We start from the raw sequence: 21,112 nt of genomic DNA on the forward strand, positions 1-21,112 counted from the left end.
AGTAGAAGGGAGTTTCTCAAATTGGAGACCTGTAACCAGTGGTGTTCCACAGGGATCTGTGCTGGGACCACTGTTGTTTGTGATATATGTAAATGATCTGGAGGAAGGTGTAGGTGGTCTGCTCAGCAAGTTTGCTGATGACACTAAGATTGGTGGAGTAGCTGATAGTGAAGGGGACTGTCAGACATTACAGCAGAATATAGATAGACTGGAGAGTTGGGCAGATAAATGGCAGATGGAGTTCAATCCGGGCAAATGGGAGGTGATGCATTTTGGAAGATCAAATTCAAGGGCAAACTATACAGTAAACGGAAAAGTCCTAGGGAAAATTGATGAACAGAGTGGACTTGAACACCCAGATCTTTGTTCCCTGAAGGTGACAACGTAGGTCAATAGGGTGGTCAAGAAGGCATATGGCATGCTTTCCTTCATTGGGCGGGGTATTGAGTACAAGAGTCGGCTGGTCATGTTGCAGTTGTATAGGACTTTGGTTCGGCCACATTTGGAATACTGTGTACAGTTCTGGTCACCACATTACCAAAAGGATGTGGATGCTTTGGAGAGGGTGCAGAGGAGGTTCACCAGGATGTTGCCTGGTATGGAGGGTGCTAGCTATGAAGGGAGGTTGAATAGATTAGTATTATTTTCATTAGAAAGACGGACATTGAGGGGGGACCTGATTGAGGTCTACAAAATCATGAGGGGTATAGACAGGGTGGATAGCAAAAAGCTTTTTCCCCCCCAGAGTGGGAGACTCAATTACTAGGGGTCATGAGTTCAAAGTGGGAGGAGGAAAGTTTAAGGGAGATATATGTGGAAAGTTCTTTACACGGAGGGTGGTGGGTGCCTGGAATGCGTTGCCAGCAGAGGTGGTAGACGCAGACACGTTAGCATCTTTTAAGATATATTTGGACAGGTACATGGATGGGCAGGGAGCAAATGGACACAGACCGTTAGAAAATAGATGACAGGTTAGACAGAGGATCTTGATCGGCGCAGGCTTGGAGGGCCGAAGGGCCTGTTCCTGTGCTGTAGGTTTATTTGTTCGACAATGTATCATGTTCTTTCTTAAGTGTTTGTAAATCAGAGATCACCATAAAATAATAGCAGCTGACGCGTCCTCAACAGGACTGGGGACAATAATACTTCAGGTACAAAGTAATGGAAAACTAGACCAGTCAATTACACATCACAATTAACAGACGCAGAGGAAAGGAAGCGTTAGCAGTAATGTGTATACAAGAAATTTGTTGAACATGTCTCGATCTTTACATTACAACTGAAACAGACCATAAACTTCTGGTGTCTCAGTTAAATTCCAAAGAGCTCACAGCCAAGCCATCGAGAATTCAACAGTTCAAATGAAGGTTTTATACATATGCAAGGAAAATGATACATAGTCAAAACTTTGAAACTGGGAATCCAGAAAAATATGATACTGACTTTGTGGTAAGAGTTTGCTGTTGTGACATTCCATTCAATACTAGCAACTACATAAAGATTGAATGAACTTGGAGGTTTAAAAATCTAATGAGGAATCTGAGTTGATCAGAGAATCTTATATTAGAGGATGGCCAGCATATACAGTATTGCTGTATACTAAAACCAAATTTCAAGCAGAGAGCACATCAGACTGTGATTGAGGACTTGATAGTATATTGTGATTTTTTTAAAAACAAAATCCCACGAGTATTGAGATTTGAAAGCTTACAGTATCTACATCAGGATCATGAAGGTGTTACCACCCACAGAGCCAGAGCGTGGTGGCTGGGCCTCTTGAAGTCTTCACGAGGAATTATTTCCAGTTGTATTAACGTTTCAATCCACAGACAGAAATCAAAATATCCACCAGTATCATCATGTTTTTCTATATCTCCTAGCGATGCTTAGGATTAGATTTCTCTGAATAATAAGAAAAAAAGTTCATAATGGTAGATTAATGCTTGAGGTGGATAAAGAAAAACAGTTACGTGGTCACACTTCAGAAGCATTGATAATATCATTGAAAAAAATCTTTACAGTCCAAAGGATTCCTGATATCATGACAACATTTGACTAACTTTCCAAGACATGGAACAATCTCACTGAGATTTCCCCATGTTATTGGGACAGCTGAGCGCAGTGTCAGCATTATGGAGAAAGAATGAGGATTTCAGTTAGTGTCATGAGTTACGGATCCTCGCGTTTGCAGAGCAGACTGGTGCCATCAAGTTATTCATGAGAAGAAGGTTACAAACTCAGATTCTTAGCCTTTCAAATTTGTTGATCAAAGTCATGGACTAATAGAAAGTATGAGAGAGCAGGTGAAATAGTGCGATTGCTGTCAGAAAGCAAAAGCAATACCAGACCTGAGATCTTATGTTATCCAAAAGGAACAGGGTAAAATATAGAGAAACAAAATAACTTTGGTTGCAATTGAATAACAGTGAAAGTTAGACATGTTGCAGCAATAGGACAGAAGCAGTTCAATCCAAGCCAGTTGTTAGCTCATCTTCTGTTTAACGGTTCTAAAGAAGAGTCACATTTGACTCAAAGCATTAACTGTTTCTCTCTGAGTAGGTGCTATGTTAATTGCTGAGACTCTCCAGTGTTTTGTTTTTATTTCAGATCTAGAGTGTTGGAGGCTGAGGTGGGGGGGAACCTGATACAAGTGTATGAAATTATCAGGGGCATGGATAGGATGGACAGTTGGAGGCCCTTTCCCTGGGGTGGTAATGTCAAATACGAGGGGGCATGGGTTTAAAGGTGAGAGATAAAAGTTTAAAGGAGATGTGCAAGGGAAGTTTTATTTTACAGTGAGGGTGATAGGTGCTTGGAACACGCTGCCAGGGGAGGTGGTAGAAGTTGATATCATCACACAGTTTTAAGAGGCATTGAGACAGACACTGTCTAAGTAGAAAATAGAGTGTTACGGACACGTTAACAGGTGAGATGGGATTAATTTAGACAGCATCATGGTGGTCCAATGGTGTGTTCCTGTGCTGTACTAAAAAAGGAGAGAGAAGAGAGAACAAGAAGACAACATAGAGGGAAAAATCAAAACAACATTTACTGAAGAGAACAAAAAGAACTTAACTTTCTCCAAACTTCAAAACAATGAAAATGCCCAGAGTGATAAGGAATTTGAAGCATTGAGATTCTATGTACAACAAAAAAGCTGAAGTCAAAACAGACTTGACGAGAGTGAATATTATGGAGTATGTTAGTCTAAGGTGGTGTTGTAGAAAGAAGTGGCATACTTCATGTGATATGAGAAAAACATGACATTAGCATGGAAAGGAGCTTGTGCAAGGGAGTGTTCTAATAATTGAAAATATGTTATACTAAAGTTGGTGTATTACAGCAGTCTCCAAGAGTTATTGAAACTACTCCGACTCAGCAATGCAGTCATATAATCCTGTCCCCATTTCAATCAAGTGCTGCTCAAACCCTTGCTCTCTGAAATAACTCCACAGAGGCCAATATCCCATCACCAAGTCACCCTTTATTTATACGTGGAGCATCCTTGATTCTGACCTGCTCTCAGCATGAACAGGACCCTTAACACTCCTGTTTTATCTGTCAGCCAGGACTCCCGGATTGGACCAGATTAACAGCCCCAATCTGGGAACTCATGCTCTATGAGATCCACCTGGCTGATCAAGTTACAATCACGATACTTTGTCTTTGTCACATCCAGATTCCTTCAAGACTTCGCTTTCCTTCCATCTCTAAGTCATTCCCCAGCTCTCAAACCTTTTGAAAACCCTGCATTCCTCCAACTCTAGCCTATTATATGTTTTCCTGCCCTTCTGTCCACTGAATGGCAGCTGCCCAAGGCTTAACTCCTAGGATCTCCTCTCTCAAACCCTCCAACTCCCTGACCTGCTTTATGACCCTCCTTAAAACTCACTTCTTCAACCAAACATTTGGTCACTGCTCCTAGCTTTAGACTTTGTTTCTTTTAATCTTTGTGCAGTCCCTCAGGTTATGTTTTCCACATTAAAGTCAGTGGGCAAATGACATATATCCCTTTTGTTTTTGTTTTGAGCAGGAACATCTAGTTGCTAATTCTGCTGACTGGTCAAGCCCAGACTATCAAGCCATTTGCAGCTAAGCATTTAGACAGGACCTCCTAGTCACCAGGGAATGTGCTTACTATCTCAGACACTACAGCATGCACATGATCCAGTTTCTCTCCAGATGTCATTCCTTTTCGATGGACTTTTACTCCCCTCCTCTCTTGCCAGCAGTTCTTGCTCATGGTACAGCAGAATTTGGAAAAATCAATAAATAGCAAATGAGAAACAACGCCTATCTCCCACCATAGCTCTGCAGTTTAAACTGGCGTAAATACTGCGTATGGGGGCATTGATGGTGTCTTGCTGAGCGTTAGTATAACGTTAAGACTTGGGCTAGTGACCAAAACTAAGGACTGTTGTTTTTGCAGGATTCTTCCAGCCTGCAACATATAAGGTGAATGAAGATGGTTCCTTTGATGTGATAGATGTACAGAATGCAGAGAAGGTAAAAAAAAATTACGAGGGATAAAAAGACAATTCTATGAAAATTTGTGTATTTTTCAGCTAAATTTCCATTAATGCAGAAACGTAGCTGCCTCCTACTCCCATTCTGTCTGGTTTGTGATGCAGTGACGCTAACGGCATGGGATAAATATTCATGTCTGAGGTTGCCATGAAGAGCCCTCCTTCTCAGTCTCTCCCCTTGCCTGACACATGGTGTTCCTCTGGTTAAATCACTACCAGTAGCTTCTGCCTCATGAGAGAGCAGTCTGTGATCTGCTGGGACTAGTGTGACTCAACATTTTTTTTTGTTTGAGAGAACTTGGCTTTTGAGTTGTTGTCAATCCCCTTTGTAAATGATAACGTGTCATTGCCAAAATCAATCATCTGTGACTCTCCCTTATCATCTGTCTACTGTTTTGCTGAGGGTCGCTTTAGTCTATGCTTAGTGTCTTCTCTGAACCACATTACAGAAACTGTTCACTTGAAGCGGAACCCAGCCTCCAACTTCTGTTTGAAAACCGTTGAGCAAAACTTATCATCTCACTCAATGGTTCCATGAGTGCCTGCTGTATGAAATATAACATTACATTGACCCAGCCAAGATGCTTCATTGTGATTCAGATTAAGGCAGAATTTCATAAATGTGGCTGAGAGATCATTAATTGGGTTAAAAGATGAAGCCCGAGCTTGTAGTCAGACTGATATTTTAAAGTGAAATCTTAAATTGTGATATTAAAACACTCAGGTTAACTTAATGACTACACAAAACAGCCCTTGCCTCTACTGGAGTAGCATTTCTAAGCAAGTTTGGGATGGGGGTCAAGAAACCCATCATTGCTTAGAACTTTAAAAATGGCTTTCTTCGTGTAAAAGTTTATATTGGCACATCCAATACTGTTGTTAAGATAAGGAATGTGACAGAACCATAACAGGAGTAGGATTTATGAACAGAATATTCACATCATTCTATAGATTTATATCTGAGTATTTATAATGAACTTACTATCTCAGACACTACAGCATGCACATGATCCAGTTTCTCTCCAGATGTCTTTCCTTTAATACATTTAAATTAATACATTTTGTAATAAAGATCAAAACAGCCCTTTCTGGGAAAGACAATTTCTTTTCAATTTTCATGTATTTGTCACTCCACAAGATATTACCTTTCACACTTACTTTGATAAGCAGGGGAGCCTAAACTTAGATGGAGTGGTCAAATCCCAGATTGGAGATAAATTATAAGGTAACACCTATTGCATCCCGTTGCACAGGATAATCAGCCTATATTTCAAAATTTATTTCTTGTTAAGTTGCTGGTAGTTTTTGTTCCAAATGAAACATTTTGCTCAGTATGTTTGCGTCCCCTCCTAAACTGACCTGAAACAGGAATCCAACTGCCTCAACTCTGTTCCGCTTGCTGTTTTAACACAGTTAGGATGAGGTGCAGAAGAACAGTGCACTGCTGGGAAGTGAATTGGCCAAGTAAATATTATAATGAGGCTTCTTGCCTTCATTTTAAAAGCCATTCTATTTTTTTGCTCCTATCTGTTGGCTTTCTTCATGGCTGTAGGGGGCAAGGAAGGCTTAATCTATGAGATGAATGCTGGGATAGCACTCCGTGTTGGCCAAGAGGAACAGGACTGTTTCTTCCAGCCCCAACAAGCTCCCTAGCGTTGGCGGCAATTAATCTACTCTCCACTCTCTGAATCTCAACATTTTTGTCTCTCTAACACTATTAGGCCACCCACCCGTCAATTGCACGTCCCAAATACCTTCTGCCCCCTGCTGTATGCACTAAGGCATTTCTCGTGAGTTATAGCTTTAGGAGCAGTAAAGCTGTGTTACTGCAACTGGACAAAGCTGTAATGATAACCATTGTGAAAACAGTCATGGGGTATCTGCACCAACAATGTGTCCCCTCATTATTACTTGAAAATCTACTCCAGGGATACCATGTGCTAAAAATGCCAAGCTTACATGTCCGCCTCTAGCCCTGTCAGTTTCTGCTCCTTTAGACATTAGGAGTCAAGCAAACCAAAATGATTGTGGTTGTGACCATGGGTGTTGTTTACATAAACATCGCAGGACCAAAGAAACATTCAGTCTAGGAGCTGGAGTAGGCCTTTACACCCTTCCAAGTCAGCTTCACCATTGAGGATGATCATGGCGAACACTACCTCAACACCACTCTCTCTCCACTCACACCACTCTCTCTCCACCTGAGCTAGAACAGAAATATGTCAGGAAATAGCCAGAGCCAGCACAACCCGACTTTTTGGGTTCAGATTCACTAACTCTTATTAGGCCTGCATATTTTTGGTGCCAGAGCCAGCCCAGTTCATCGGTGGCTCAATTAGTTATTGTGAAAGAGGGAAATACAGGTGAAACACGGGGAAACTAGGAGTGAAAAAGGAAGTCAGAAGGAACTTTACAGCCATATGACTGGGGAGTGTAAATGTGAGTGATTTGTACATGTTTGCAGACAGCAAGTTTGAACAAGATGACAAAGATTTGGAATTGATCTTTCTTTAAAAAGAAGTTTATGCAGCCTAGTGGTGTTTTCCTTTTCTAAGGTGACCTTGCTTTAATGCCTCTGCAGCCTCACTTATTTATTATGTAGTGCTTGTAGCATGAGATGTCCTTCAAGCTCTTCATAATCACCAAATATCATTTTGTGAGAGTTGAACATGACTAAAAGTTTCAGAATAAGACATGTTGTCTCACTTTACTTTTGTTTTATTGAATGCAGATGGGGACCTGTCAGCGGGGAACTGTAACCAGATGGTTATTGTAGCCTCATGATCCTTTCTTCCTTGTAATGTGGTAGAAGTGATAAAATTGCAATGCAGCATTTGCCAATGAGGCCTACTGTGCTAATGTGAATGAAGTAGACCCATTGTACTGTATTGTTTTAAACTCATTATTACTGCACCGAGATTGGATCAAAGTCATTTATGAAATGCTCTGTTTTTGTTTACTTCCCCTCCATGTGCTGCAGCAGTTCAAGAATATAGTTTACCACTCCCCTCACAATTAGGAATGGGCAATAAATGCTGTTCTAGCCAGCAATACTCGCATCCTATGGACATTTTTTTAAAAATGCAAATTCTTGTCCAATCCCTTAGCAAAATCTTAGACAGAATACTACAGGACCTCTTATTATGACAGCTTGACCAGAATATGCTGCCAGAGAGTTGGTGAGGTTGCAGAAACCATCAAGAGATAGCATGTTGTGAGAAATAAGCACTCTTAACTCTCTGGGCTCAAGCAAGCAAAGGTGTTATTTGAGAGTGTGCAAAAGAGAAGCCCATCTTGGCTACCCAAAGAACTTCCAAAATAGAGTTTTCAGCTTTTCAGAATTGTCAAACTTATGCAGGACCCTTTCATCTTAACCTGCAGCATTGGGTCTGAAAGTTTCCATAGGAACTCAACTGTCTTGTCTGGTTAACACAGTGTGAAGCTGGATGAACACAGCAGGCTAAGCAGCATCAGAGGAGCAGGAAAGTTTGACGTTTCGGGTTGAGACTGTTGTCTGATTACACACTTCCTGATCTCTCTCTCAGAAACAATGAATAATATATAGAACATAGAACATTACAGCGCAGTACAGGCCCTTCAGCCCTCGATGGTGCACCGACCTGTGAAATCAATCTGAAGCCCTTCTAACCTACCCTGTTCCATTATCATCCATATGTTTATCCAGTGACCATTTAAATGCCCTTAAAGTTGGCGAGTCTAATTCTGTTGCAGGCAGGGCATTCCACGCCCTTTCTACTCTCTGAGTAAAGAACCTACCTCGACATCTGTCCTATATCTATCACACCTCAATTTAAAGCTATGTCTCCTCGTGCTAGCCATCACCATCACCAATAATATACTTATAAAGGCTATTGTTACAATATAAAAGAGGTTGAGGATAATTACAACATTTATTTCAAGACTCCTTTGCATTTATAATTTATCCCAAGCTGCTAATGGTGTTTGGAATGAGACAGCTCCAGGAGAAAGACCAAGCACAAAATATGGATCTCTATCCCAATACCTTTACCACAAGTCATAGGAACAAGAGTTGATTATTCACCCTCTTGAATCTCCTCCACCATTCAGTACGATCTTGGCTGATCTGTGGTCTAACTCTATATGCCTGCCTTGGGCCCTTATTCCTTGATACCCCTGCTCAATAAAATTTGCCTATCTCAGATTTAATTTTGAATTACCATCAATGCCATTTGAGGAAGACAGTTCCAAACATCTGCCACTCTTTGATGATCCCGGTATTGAAATCAGGTAGGGTACGGCTGGGAAGCTGTTCAATCTGTGAGAACCCAGGTCAAGACCAAGGTCTCCAAAGGCATTATTCAGAGTTTGTTTTGCTGGCAACTCTGCAAGAGCTGCCAGTTCAGAGTTGGATGTGCAATACAGCATAGATTTGTTCTCTAATAGATGCAAAGACTTTCATCTTGTATTCATAAGATGTAAGAGCTGAATTAAGCCATTCGGCCCATTGAGTGTTCTCCACCATTCTCCTGCCTTTTCCCCGTACCCTTGATCCTCTTACCAATCAATGACTTAACTCACACAGCTCTCTGTGTCAATGAGTTAGACAGATTAACCACCCTCTGGCTAAAGAAATTCCTCCTCTTCTCAGATGTTCCATGTTCTATATACCCAGAGTCCTTAACTTCTCCTCATATGACAAGCCTTTCACCCCCAGCATCATTCTTGTGATCCTTCTCTGGATCCTCTCCAATGGCAGTCCGTCCATTCTCAGATTATAGGGTCCAAAACTGGTTACAATATTCTAGATGTGGTCTGACCTGAGCCTTATATAGCCTCCGCAGTACATCCCTGCATTGTATTCTAGCCCTCTTGAAGTGAATGCTAACATTGCATTTGCCTTCCCAATCATCAAGTAAACTTACATGTTAACCTGCAAAGAATTCTAAACTAGGACTCCCAACTCTCTTTGTGCTTCAGATTTCTGAAGCCTTTCTCCATTTAGAAAATAGCCTACACCTCTATTCTTCCAACCAAAGTGCATAACCTCTCACTTTATCACATTGTATTCCATCTGGCACTTCTTTGCTGACTGTCCCTAGCCTGGCCACGTCTTTCTGCAGCACCCCCCCCCCCCCCCCCCCACTTCCTCAAAACTACCTGTCCCTCCATGTATCTCGATGTCTTCCACAAACCTAGTAATAACAATGGCCTCAGTTCCTTCGCCTAGATCATTAATGTATAACTGTCTCTGTGGAGCTCTGTTGGTCACTGGCAGCCATCCTGAAAAGACTCCTTCATCCTACTGTCTGCCTTCTGCCAGTCAGACAATCTTCTATCCATGCCTGTACCTTGTACCTTGCCACTAATGCTATGGGTTCTTATTTATCTTCCTATGCAGTGCCTTGTCAAAGGCCTTCTGGAAACCCAAATACATGACATCCACTGGCTGTCCTTTGTCTATCTTGCTTGTTACCTTCTTTAAGAATTCTAACAGATTTGTCAGACATGATGTCCCTGTAACGAAGCTGCGCTGACCCAGTCATTTTACCACGCACTTCCAATTACTCTACAATTTCATCCTTAATAATGGACTCTCAAATCTTACCGATGACCAAGGTCATGCACACCAGCCTGTAGTTTCCTGCCTTCTGCCTCCCTCCCTTCTTAAACAGGGGTTTTGCATTTGCATTTTCCAGTCACTGGGACCATCCCTGACTACAGTGATTGCTGAAAGATAATAGCTCAACAATTTCAAACTGAAGGAAGGTACCAGCCTGTTCCATGTAAGCCCTAGCTTAAGCTCAAAATTTCGGTCCATGACCAAAAACTGTCACCAAGCCTGTCTACCAAGCAGAAAACAAATGGCCCTTTATGCTTATGAGACTGAGATTATGTACTAGTTTCATACCAAGAAGCCCAACCTTTAGCTACACTTCCGATCCCTTCAGAATCTTATGTAGGTCAGATGTTAAAGCAACCTTACACTGAGGGCTTGCTTGAGTAGGCATGCCAAGCATCCATATCATAAGATAGTCACAACAAAGTTGAGCTGGTCATCTGGTCAGAATGCCTGATTTTCACTTAGGAAAGGAAAACTTGAGTCTGACTGTGCTTTAAAGGAAGTCCTACAAGGACAATTTGAAGGCTTCACATGAGGAGTTTTGATACCAGCTTTCAGTCCCAGGATCATTGCATCTGATATGACCAACTAAAAATGGTGCAGTCTCCTTTGGAAGCAAGTGCAGACGGCAGCAAAGAGAAAACATGAGAGGAGGAATTTCTGATCAGGCAACTCATCCTAAAACTCAATTATCAGTGCTATTGTGTCCTATTTGCAGCAATGAAAATCAGTCTGAACAATCCACTACATACTAGAACCCTAAAAAACACTCCAGATAATGAGTGTGGTTATTTTTATCATGAAGGAGCAAGAGACAGTGCCTCGTCACAATGTGTGACTACCTCATAAATGACTCCACCACTGTATCCAGTCTCCACATCACTCTTCTTCTGAATCCCAGTGGACCAAACCTTGGCCCAGTCATCCCTACACTAAATTTCAATAGACCATAAGAAATAGGAAATCCTTAAGCCTGCTTAGCCATTCAATAAGATTATTGCTGATCTGACATTCCTTACGTCCACTTTCCTGTGTTTTCCCCGTTACCCTTGATTCCCTTACTGATCAAGCATCTATCAATCTCACCTTAAGCATACACAGAGACTCTGCTCCCACAGCTCTCTATGGCAACAAGTTTCCAAAGATATTCAACTCTCAGTGAAGAAGTTCCTCCTCATGTCAGTCTTAAATTGGCACCCCTTTATTGTGAGATTTTGGCCTCTGGTCCTGGGCCAGAGGGGAAACATCCTCTCAGCATTTAACCTGTCAATCCCCTTAAGAATCTTGTGTGTTTCAAAGAGATAACCTCTGGCTCTTCTAAACTCCAGCGAACACAGTCCCAACTTCTTTAGCTTTTGCTCATAAGACAATCCCTCCATCCTGTTTTTTTTGTTTTATATGTAAATCCAGAAGTGCTCTTGCGCACAACTGAACATTTTTTTCCCCATCACCGAATCACCTATGGTATTTTTTTTCTGTCTGTCAACCACCTTCAGTAAATCACTGGCGCTTCCATTTGAATAATTTACACGCAATGCCTGTTAAGGGCAATGCCGACTGTCAGAGGTGAGCGGGAGGGAGCTAAATCAAATGGCGTTGGAAGGGGATTACTACTATGGCTCTAGTAAATTGTTATTTTAATAGGCGCAATAACAACAAAAAGGAAGGGTAGGGAACAAGGAAGGGCATTAAATTAAAATGGAGTTGGAAGGGGAAATAATGCACCCCAAGCTCCCCCCACCCCGATGCCCTGTTCTGTCTACAGGCTTTGAGGGTGTTGGTTGGCATCCTAGCATTAACGCAGAAGTGGGGCAGGCAGATAGGAGCTATGAACCCCGCCCCCCCCATGCTCTGCTACCTGAACCTGTTGATGGCTACTTTGACCAGACCCAGGAGCAGGCGCATGAGGAGATCCTCCGATGCGCACAAATGGTGCAGTCTCTCACAACTAACGTACTCCACAGCTTCAAAAAATAAACAGACCACAGGCCACCTCAGTCTGCACCCTTCACCCCAGGCCCCTGATGGAAAGTGGGTGACTCCTGCATAAGCAATTCTCCACTGGAGCCTTCGCCAGCTGGTGGTAAAATGGACCATGTCCAGGCAGCAGATAAAGGAGAAGAATTGGTTGGTGTGTGCAGCAGCTAGGAATGAACATCTTCTTGTTCACACCCTTTCTATCAGGTCATAACAGGACAATATCCTTCCTGTTTACTGCTTGTTTAGAATGTCTTTGGAACAGCCACTTCCCATTCATTCATTTTCAATTCTTTTGTGATAAGTTCTTGTATAAGTGCTGTGCCAGTAGTCAATTGTTGACTGATTCAGTGATCTATTGTGAAACCTCTCCAAAGAATGATACTTCATTGTAAATTTTTTTTTGTGCTTTCCCCTCATATTGACCCCTCGCTTTCTCTCGTTCTAGCTTGACAGCCCCAACTCTTGCTGGTTTATTCCCACAGGAAGTCTTGCAAGGGTTAAGTCAGCCTATCTGAATCCTTCCCTCTCCTGATGTCCTTCTCCAGAGGAGGTAACTGAATCACCACGGAGTGTGGGAGCTCTGGTTCAGTTTTTCCTCCCCTCCTGGGGCACAAAGGCCAAGTGAGATCTGTTAATTCAGCAGCAATTAGGAGTCAAACCTGTGACCTTCTTGCCAGCATGAGCCAGTAATCGACTAGGCTAGCCCTTAACCCAGCAAGCCGTTAGGGAGCTGTGTACGACTACTGGAATTTAAATCATATCTGTTTACCAAGAGTCTCCAATATGAAGGCCTGATATTTGAGCTTAATTATAATTATCTTCTGAAGCTGGGGTTTCTCTTCAACATAAGCTTTATGCTGACATTTCAACGCAGTAATGAGGGACTGTTGCATTGTCTGAGTGCTGTACATCAATCAATAGTTTAAACCAATACCTTGCTACCTGCTCTGGTGGGCATTAAAGATCCTATTATATCAACTGAAATGTTATGGTATCCTCACTCAATCAACACTAGCAGGGAAGAGATGACCCGATTGTGCATTTTAAGACTGATTTTGGTATGATTTTCATCTGCATGATAGATACCACATTTACCTACAAAACAACAAATAGGTCATTTGTTGTCTGGTACAGTTGGAGAGACAGTTGCTCTTCAGGTGATAGCCTGATGGAATTAAATTGGCACCTACTCCGTTTTTATGTAACTAATGACTTCTTCCTCCCTCCCCAAAACCAGGTACCCTGGATTCCTCTTGACCCCCTGAACCCTGATCTCACTCGTTATCCTGAATATTCTCATGCAAGGCCTCTCCATTGCACAGTCAGAGCAGGTGAAATGCTGTACCTTCCTTCTCTATGGTTCCATCATGTCCAGCAGTCACATGGCTGCATTGCAGGTACTGTATCAATGGGATTTGTCTCAGAGGGTAATATGTAGAACATCAGGCATTGACCTATCGTGAGATTAACGAAAGCAAACTAGATCCACTTGGGACAGTAAGTAGGAGGAAATAGCAGAGTCATGAAGTGAATACTTGATCTGTCTTCATGGTAGAACACTCAAAGCATTCTAGAAATAATGGGGAACCAAGGTCTTCACGAAATGAGTAAAAACTAATAGGGAAATTAACAGGGCTCGGCGTATGCTGAAGCTGATGACTTGCATCCTAGGGTTTTAAAAGATTTTCTGGAATTCCTTAGATTCCCAAAGATTGGAAGAAGATAGAGAGAAAACAGGGTGAGTGGGTCAGTTAGCTTGACATCAGTAGTAGGTGAACTGCTGGAGTCAGTTGTTGGGGATAATGATAATAGGGCGCATTCTGTTCTTATTTTTCATTCATTGTTGCATCGTTGGCTGGGCCAGCATTTATTGCACACACCTAGTTGCCTTTGAGAAAGTGGTGGTGAGCTGCCTCCTTGAAATGCTGCAGACTATTTGGTGTTGATAGATATTTGGGAGAAAGTGGTAACATTATTAAGCAGAACTGCAACATTCTTGAAGGCAATTAGGGATGTGCAATGAATGAATAAGGAAACTAACCTTCCTATCAAAGGAAAGGTGTACTTGCATTAGAAGAACGATAACAAAGATTTTCTGGAGTGATTCCTGGGAAGAGAGCATTGTCCCATGAAAAGAGATTATTAGGGAGAGGCGATAGCCTAATGATATTATCACTGGACTGTTAATCTAGAGATCCAGCTAATGTTCTGGGGACCCAGGCTCGAATCCTGCCACGGCAGATGGTGAAGTTTGAATTCCATAAATATCTGGAATTAAGAATCTAATGATGACTGTGAATCCATTGTCGATTGTCAGGGAAAAACCCATTTGGTTCACCCATGTCCTTTAGGGATGGAAACCGCCACCCTTACCCAGTCTGGCCTACATGTGACTTCAGACCCACGGCAATGTGGTTGTCTCTTAACTGCCTGATGGGCAATAAATGCTGTCTAGCCAGAGATGCCCTCATCCTATGAATGAATAAAGAAGAAAAAAAAATTAAACTTCTAGGCCTTATTCCTTGCTGTTTAGAAGAATATGATTGAAATATACACACATTGCCAATGCTTGACAAGGTAGATGTTGAGGAGGATGGCTGGGTAATCTGGTACACAGTCTCCCATGACAAGGGGTTGCCTCTTCAGGTGGATTTCTTGTCTCACTTAGACCCTCAACAAGACTTGACTGAGGCTGCACCTTCAGGAAGGCAGAAAAGAAAAACAGATTGTTTGAAAGACACAATTTGAGAGGAAATACTGCTTTTTGATTTGAAAGAAAATGCTAGCATCAGCTGGGAATAGAATTTGATTTAATTTTTCTGTTTTAGTGAATTTCTGGTATGATATGGAGTATGACATCAAGTACAATTACTTCCAGTTCCTCGACTCTCTGATTAAAACAATGAATACAGTCTGATTTATCTGGTCAAATCTTCCAGGATGTCAGGAAGAGACAAATCTGAATCCAGATTTTCTGAACGCCTCCGTATACATTGAACAAAGACGATGTAAACTGTGTCAGAAATACTGTTCATGGATAAACTGCGCTTTTTGCCACATATCTGATTAATCACTGTGTGGCCACAGTAAATAATACACATTAGTTTTGGTGAGACAGTGCCATTTACCAAGGGGAAATCATTGCCATACGTGTGGAATTCACTTCTAATCACTTCATAACTAATAACGTGCTAGTAAATCAGAATCAATGTTTCTAGACCAGACAAAAGCAGAAATTGCTGGAAAATCTCATCAGGTCTGGCAGCATCTATGGAAAGAAATCAAGTTAATTTGGCGCATCCAGAACCTCTTCTAGACCAGACCTTGCGTTTATGTGTTTCCAAAGCTGGAATGAATAAATCTGGTGGCATAGAATGAGCTCAAATCTGCAGCTCCCCAAATGGAGATCGTAGTGTGGCTTTGAAGATTGTGCATTTGGTCATTTCAAGGCATTTTATGTCATTCTGGACAACTTAACCTTGTTTATCAGGAGGTAGCCTAATGAAGCGGTTATTCGGCATATTCCTCCAATATTGGCTGCACAGAAACCGCAAAGTGCCCACTATTAACCATAATCCCTAACAGCAACTCACCGACCATCCTTCAACAGCACCTTCCAAACCTGTCTCTGCCAGCTCAATAATTTTTGGGACTACCACCATCGTCAGAATTTTCCTTCGCGCCATGCACCGTCCTGCCTTAGACATGGATCACTGTTCCTTCACTGTTACTGGGTCAAAATCTTGGAACTCCTTTCCTCACAGTCTTGTGTACCTGCATCAAGTGCCTTCCAGTGATTGAAGAAAATGGCTCATCACTGCCTTCTGGAAGGTAAATAGGTGTGGGCGACAAGTGCTGGTCTTGCCAGTGAGGTTCAGAACCCATAAAAGAATAAAAGCAAAGTCATGGTTTTAATAAAACGGTTGGACTGGTTAAGTGATAATTATTGGCATCCTACCTGGAGCACCCTGCATGACCATTGTGGCTACATCTGCCTTCCATGTGCAGCTTTCAACACAAGGTGCCAGTAACCAGAAAGTCAGGAACACAAGGTCCAAGCTGTGTCGTAAACAGTGGTTGTGTGCACAGACAAAAGGTTTTACTCTACCTCATTAATTGTAACAAACAGGGTATAAAGAATGGAGAACACTGATACATCGCTCCACAGTGAGGCTGATAACCACAATATAAAGTAATAATTTGGAATAACCTTGATGTTCCTGTTTCCCAATATATATCACATCTAATAAAATATGGATTTGTTTTCTATTATTTATGGTGTGCGTTCCAAGCTACTTTGGTCGCTGTTAATGGCACTTTATACACACCAGACACCACTTTGTAAATGACAGCTTGTCAGCAGCTCACTAAATTGTGTCATGTTTCTCAGCACTGCACTGCAGGTAGTGTTAATGGATTCTGGCCTCTACACCACATGGTGCCATTGCTAGAAAGCAGCCACTAAAGCAGCTGTAATGGAAGAGGAAATTTCAGGAGGATTTTTAAATTTTCAATCCTGAAACATTAAGCAGTGATTAAGTCTCCAACTTGTAGTTTATACACATGCTGTGCTGCACATGAACTGACACTGAGCTCTTTGTGTTAAGATGTCATAAGTCCTACAAGATCACCAAATGCTGAAGCCATTCTCTGCCTGGATGGCAGCTACCAACCCAATAAAAAAAACCCTTCCCAATACTATTTGTCTCCCCCAGTAGCAGATAGGGAGTCAGGGTTGGAGAATCACGGATATATTGTGGGAGTTTTTAGGGAGATTACAGATATGGAGGCGTAAGGCTACGTCCGAACAATATGAATAACAACTTTAACCGGGAACCGTGGTAGGTTGTGGTGAAAGGAATTTGCAGCAAATCGGGACAAAGGCAGCAGGGGTTTTATTGACCTCACATTTACACGGGGTAGAACGTGGGAGGATGGGCACAAGTGCCTCGGAACAGTAGCGTAAGGCATACAGGTAACAAAAGCAAAAAAATGAGGGTATCAGCAGCAAATGAACTGAAGCAGGATTGAAGCCAGTAATGGCACGGAGGTGGAACCATACACAGTGTAGCACTAGGGCGCAGATACGTTAGTCGGAGGTTTATTATTGTTCTGATACCAATGTTCAGCCAGAAAGAGTTACTAAGGAGGCAGCTGGTGACCATGGTTATAGAATAGACTGTTGCAGGGAGAATCAAGATAATGTCTTTCGCCTCCCCAATATTTACATGTATGAATTTCTTGGTCATCCAGTATTGGTAGTCAGGCTAGAGATGGTGGAAGAGTCAATAGAATTGATGATGATCTAAAGCAGGGAATCATCATTATACTTGTGAGAATTGTTGCTGTCTTTAAGAGGATGTTGCCCTAGAGCAGCGTTTTGATACATAAAAGGGAAGAAAGCAAAGATGGATCTTTCGGTGGGGGGGGGGGGGGGGAAACGGGAGAAAACAAGAGATAACAGTGCCATTTCGGGGAACAAGCCATTGCAAGTTGTTCTCTTGCTACAACTGGGTGGACAAGAATGGACCAGGGGTGAATGATGCTTGAAAGATCTTGGAGGAAGATGGTGTGGTCACCTGTGCCACACTGTGCAGGCAGGGTGAGATGGACAGTGGTTTACATTTGTCACAGATGTGCAGGATGACATTTGTGACTTAGACAAGAGACATTTCAGTGGTGAGGCAGAAAACAGAAATCCAATTGGTGGGACTGTTATGGACCTGACCAGATACCCTAAAATATAGTAAGGAGATAGCTTAGACATTAACTTTAATATTTAGTTAAAGGCAAGTGTAAGACACTATGTTCCAGATGTAATTCATTTGGTCCACCATTAGACTTCAAGCAAAACACACTTTATTCATACAACATAATTAAAATACAGACAAAAAGATGTACTGGCGTAACTTTATTGAAATACTTATCATGATAGTATATGATTTAACCACTAATCATCAACTGTTCCAATTCCAAAATGTTCCAATTGAGAGAGCATCCCATACCAAGGATACCTTGGGAAGACAATTTAGCAAAACTGTTTTATTCTCACATGCTGGCTTTCTCCAGTCCAGCTGAAAGAAATGCCAAAACTAAGAGGCTGCCGCTTTTATTTCCAAGAGGAAATGCTTTCTAAATCTGCACTGGCAGCGGAGAGACCTCTGCTTATTAACTCCAGCAGCCAGCTAACTCAAAATCAAACTGAAAGCAAAACCCAAAGTCCTTCTGTGTGAGCCTGATACTGTCCACTCATGTTTCTTTTGTCTAATTTTTGGAAAGGACCCAAAGCTCTTTATTCTGCTTGCCAGGATAACACAGTATTATCACAGTACCAGGGTAACAACCCCTCTAAGAGAAACAGAACAGAACACATCTCCGTCGCATAGTTCCGGTTAGGTCAGCTTTGACAAAGGGTCCTCCGAATTGTCCACCTTCTTCCTCAGCCGAGGACTCCCAGCTCAGTTGTCGACAGGGTCCTCAACCAGGTCTGACCCCTCTCCCGTACTTCTGCCCTCACCCCTTCTCTTCCCTCCCACAACTACAATGGGGTTCCCCTTATCCACACCTACCATCCCACTAGCCATCCAGAAGATCATTAGGTGTCATTTCTGCCACCTCCAGCAGGATGCCACCACCAGACACATTCTCCTCTCCTCCCTTGTCCGCCTTCTGCAAGGACTGTTCCCTCCAGGTCAAAATGGTTCACACTTCCTTCACCCCCAAAAACCTCCCCACAGCCCTACAGTACTTTCCGCTGTAACCAGCGAAGGTGCAACATCTGCCCATTTATCTCCTCCCTCCCCACTATCCAAGGGCACAAACATACCTTCCAGGTGAAATAACACATCACCTGCACTTCCAAGAATCTAGTCTACTGCATTCACTGCTCACAATGTGGTCTCCTCTATATTGGGGAAACAAAAGTGTAGACTTGGCGACTGCTTCACAGGACATCTACGTTCTGCTCGCAAAAAAGACCCTGAACTACCTGTTGCCTGCCACTTTAATGCACCACCCTGCTCCTTGGCCAACATCTGTCTGTGGCTTGCTGCAGTCTTCCAGCAAAGCCCAATACAAGCTGGAGGAACAACATCTCATTTTCTGCTTGGGGACCCTACAAAGCCCTCCGGACTCAATATTGAGTTCAATAATTTTAGGGCCTAAACTCTCATGTCCCAGCCACCCACCCCATATACCAGGCCTTGTTACCACATAGCCTGCCACTACACACCCCCTGTTGTTAGTCACTAACAGTCCCCATTAACAAGTATTTGCCCTCCCAGCCTGATCATTAACAACTCCTTTGTCTGTCCAACTGTGTCTCTCTCTCTCTCTCGCTCTCTCTCTTTGGGCTCTATCCTATCGTTTACTCCCTACCCCACCCACCTCCCTATTTTCTGCATATACACTGACATTTTCCCAGCCACCATCAGTTCTGAGGAAGGATCACTGGTCCCAAAATGTTAACTCAGTTTTCTCCTTCACAGGTGCTGCCAGACCTGCTGAGCTTTTCCAGAAATTTTGTTTTTGTTCATAAATGCACAGTCTCATCACAACTTCAATGTTGAGTTCCAGGAAAGGTGAGTGCAGAGTCAGAGCAGAAACGAGATTAGAGTTTTGTCTACCAAGTCTGTGTGCTCAGTGCCCGTCTCTACAGTGGTGTGACCTAGACAGCACATACGGTAATCAGGAGAAAATGCTGAATAGTTTCCATATTTGTCAAGTCAGACAAGCCCTTAGCATCTCTGAGCAGGACAGGTCAACAACTCAGAGATGCCAGACTCTAATTTTTATTTTCCTTCGGTCGATGGACATCCAAGATCCATATTACGACAGTGACCTCTGAAACTGGAAGTCAATGCATCAGCAACTGGCATGAGAGGGCACTCAGAGCAACTATGCTGTTTAGAGGAAACACTAAGCTAATGGTGGTTTGGTCATCAGGTAGATGACTGCCCTCGACCCTAATACCTTCTGTTTAGGGATGGTGAATATCGACATTGAAAATTGGGAGATAGCTGCTGATGCCAATGACCTCCCGGAGGGACAGAGGAAAGGGAAAGGAGATGTGGAAAGCCCAGATGGCTGAAAGCAAACAGCAGCATTTCTCATCCTCGCCTGACTTCATCCCCAGCAGGCGCAATGGAGACGACCATGCCGGACTGGGGTCTTGAGCCACAACAGGTAATGTTCAACAGACTGGACCACCAAGATGTTTGCTCTTGTCTCAGAAGGTGAAAGGTTGACCAATACAGGTTGGCGTCTCAGAGTATTTTGAAGTGGAAAGCAACTGAGAAGGTGAAATGGAGAATTTTATGGAGGGAATACTGGATGTCAGGGCATCACCAGCTTAGATACAGTTGCTGAATGGCAGGACATTGAAAAATTGGGAATGCTCACAGGCCAGGATTGGAGAAGTCTAGAGATTGTGGGACTGGCTGAAATTATGCAGATGGAGAAGGTAATGCAAACACAAAAAGAGAAATCTGAAACTCATCCTTATATGGGAATGAAGGAAGATCAGAAAACACTGGTGCTGTGGCTGAAGAAGGATTGGTTTACCAAAAACCAAAAGAACTGCGGGTGCTGGAAATCTGAAAACAAGCTGCTGGAAAATCTCAGCAGGTCTGGCAGCATCGGTGGAGAGAAATCAGTTAATATTTTGGGTCCAGTGACCCTTCTTTAGAACTGATGGTGGCTATGAAAAGAAGATGGGCGTGGGGGTTATTAGGTAAACGATTGGTGGAGCAGCAAGCCTGAGACAGAGATGTTGTCCATGGGAACAAGGTGGTGTGTTGAAGTAGCAGGCAACTGGGATCTCAGGGTCTTTTTTGCAGGGCAGGATGTAGATGTTCTGCGCAGCACATCACCCAGTCAATGCTTCATTTCCCCAATGTAGAGGAGACCACATTGTGAGCAGCGAATGCAGTAGACTGAATTGTGTGAAGTGCTGCTTCACCTGGAAGGTGTGTTTGGGACCTTGGATGGTGGGGAGGGAGGAGGT

The 21,112-nt window shown here is 42.8% G+C and overlaps 2 protein-coding genes across 2 annotated transcripts in view; both read left to right on the forward strand.

The window, feature by feature from the left end:
• The window catches only part of jmjd7 (jumonji domain containing 7), a 50,682-nt gene extending 33,168 nt beyond the window's left edge, over window positions 1–17,514 (forward strand). Inside the window, exons 7-9 of the mRNA XM_059649464.1 lie at window positions 4,430–4,506; window positions 13,346–13,439; window positions 14,937–17,514. Coding sequence (XP_059505447.1) covers window positions 4,430–4,506; window positions 13,346–13,439; window positions 14,937–15,025 — 260 coding nt within the window. The 3' untranslated portion in view covers window positions 15,026–17,514. The remainder of the gene's footprint in view (window positions 1–4,429; window positions 4,507–13,345; window positions 13,440–14,936) is intronic.
• Window positions 1–21,112, forward strand: part of ivd (isovaleryl-CoA dehydrogenase) — a 67,028-nt gene that overhangs the window by 7,438 nt on the left and 38,478 nt on the right. The window contains exon 2 of the mRNA XM_059649304.1: window positions 4,430–4,506. The gene's annotated coding sequence lies outside the window, so the exon portion shown is untranslated. The remainder of the gene's footprint in view (window positions 1–4,429; window positions 4,507–21,112) is intronic.

The sequence above is a fragment of the Stegostoma tigrinum genome, chromosome 10, assembly GCF_030684315.1.
Source record: "Stegostoma tigrinum isolate sSteTig4 chromosome 10, sSteTig4.hap1, whole genome shotgun sequence".
Lineage (NCBI taxonomy): Eukaryota > Metazoa > Chordata > Chondrichthyes > Orectolobiformes > Stegostomatidae > Stegostoma > Stegostoma tigrinum.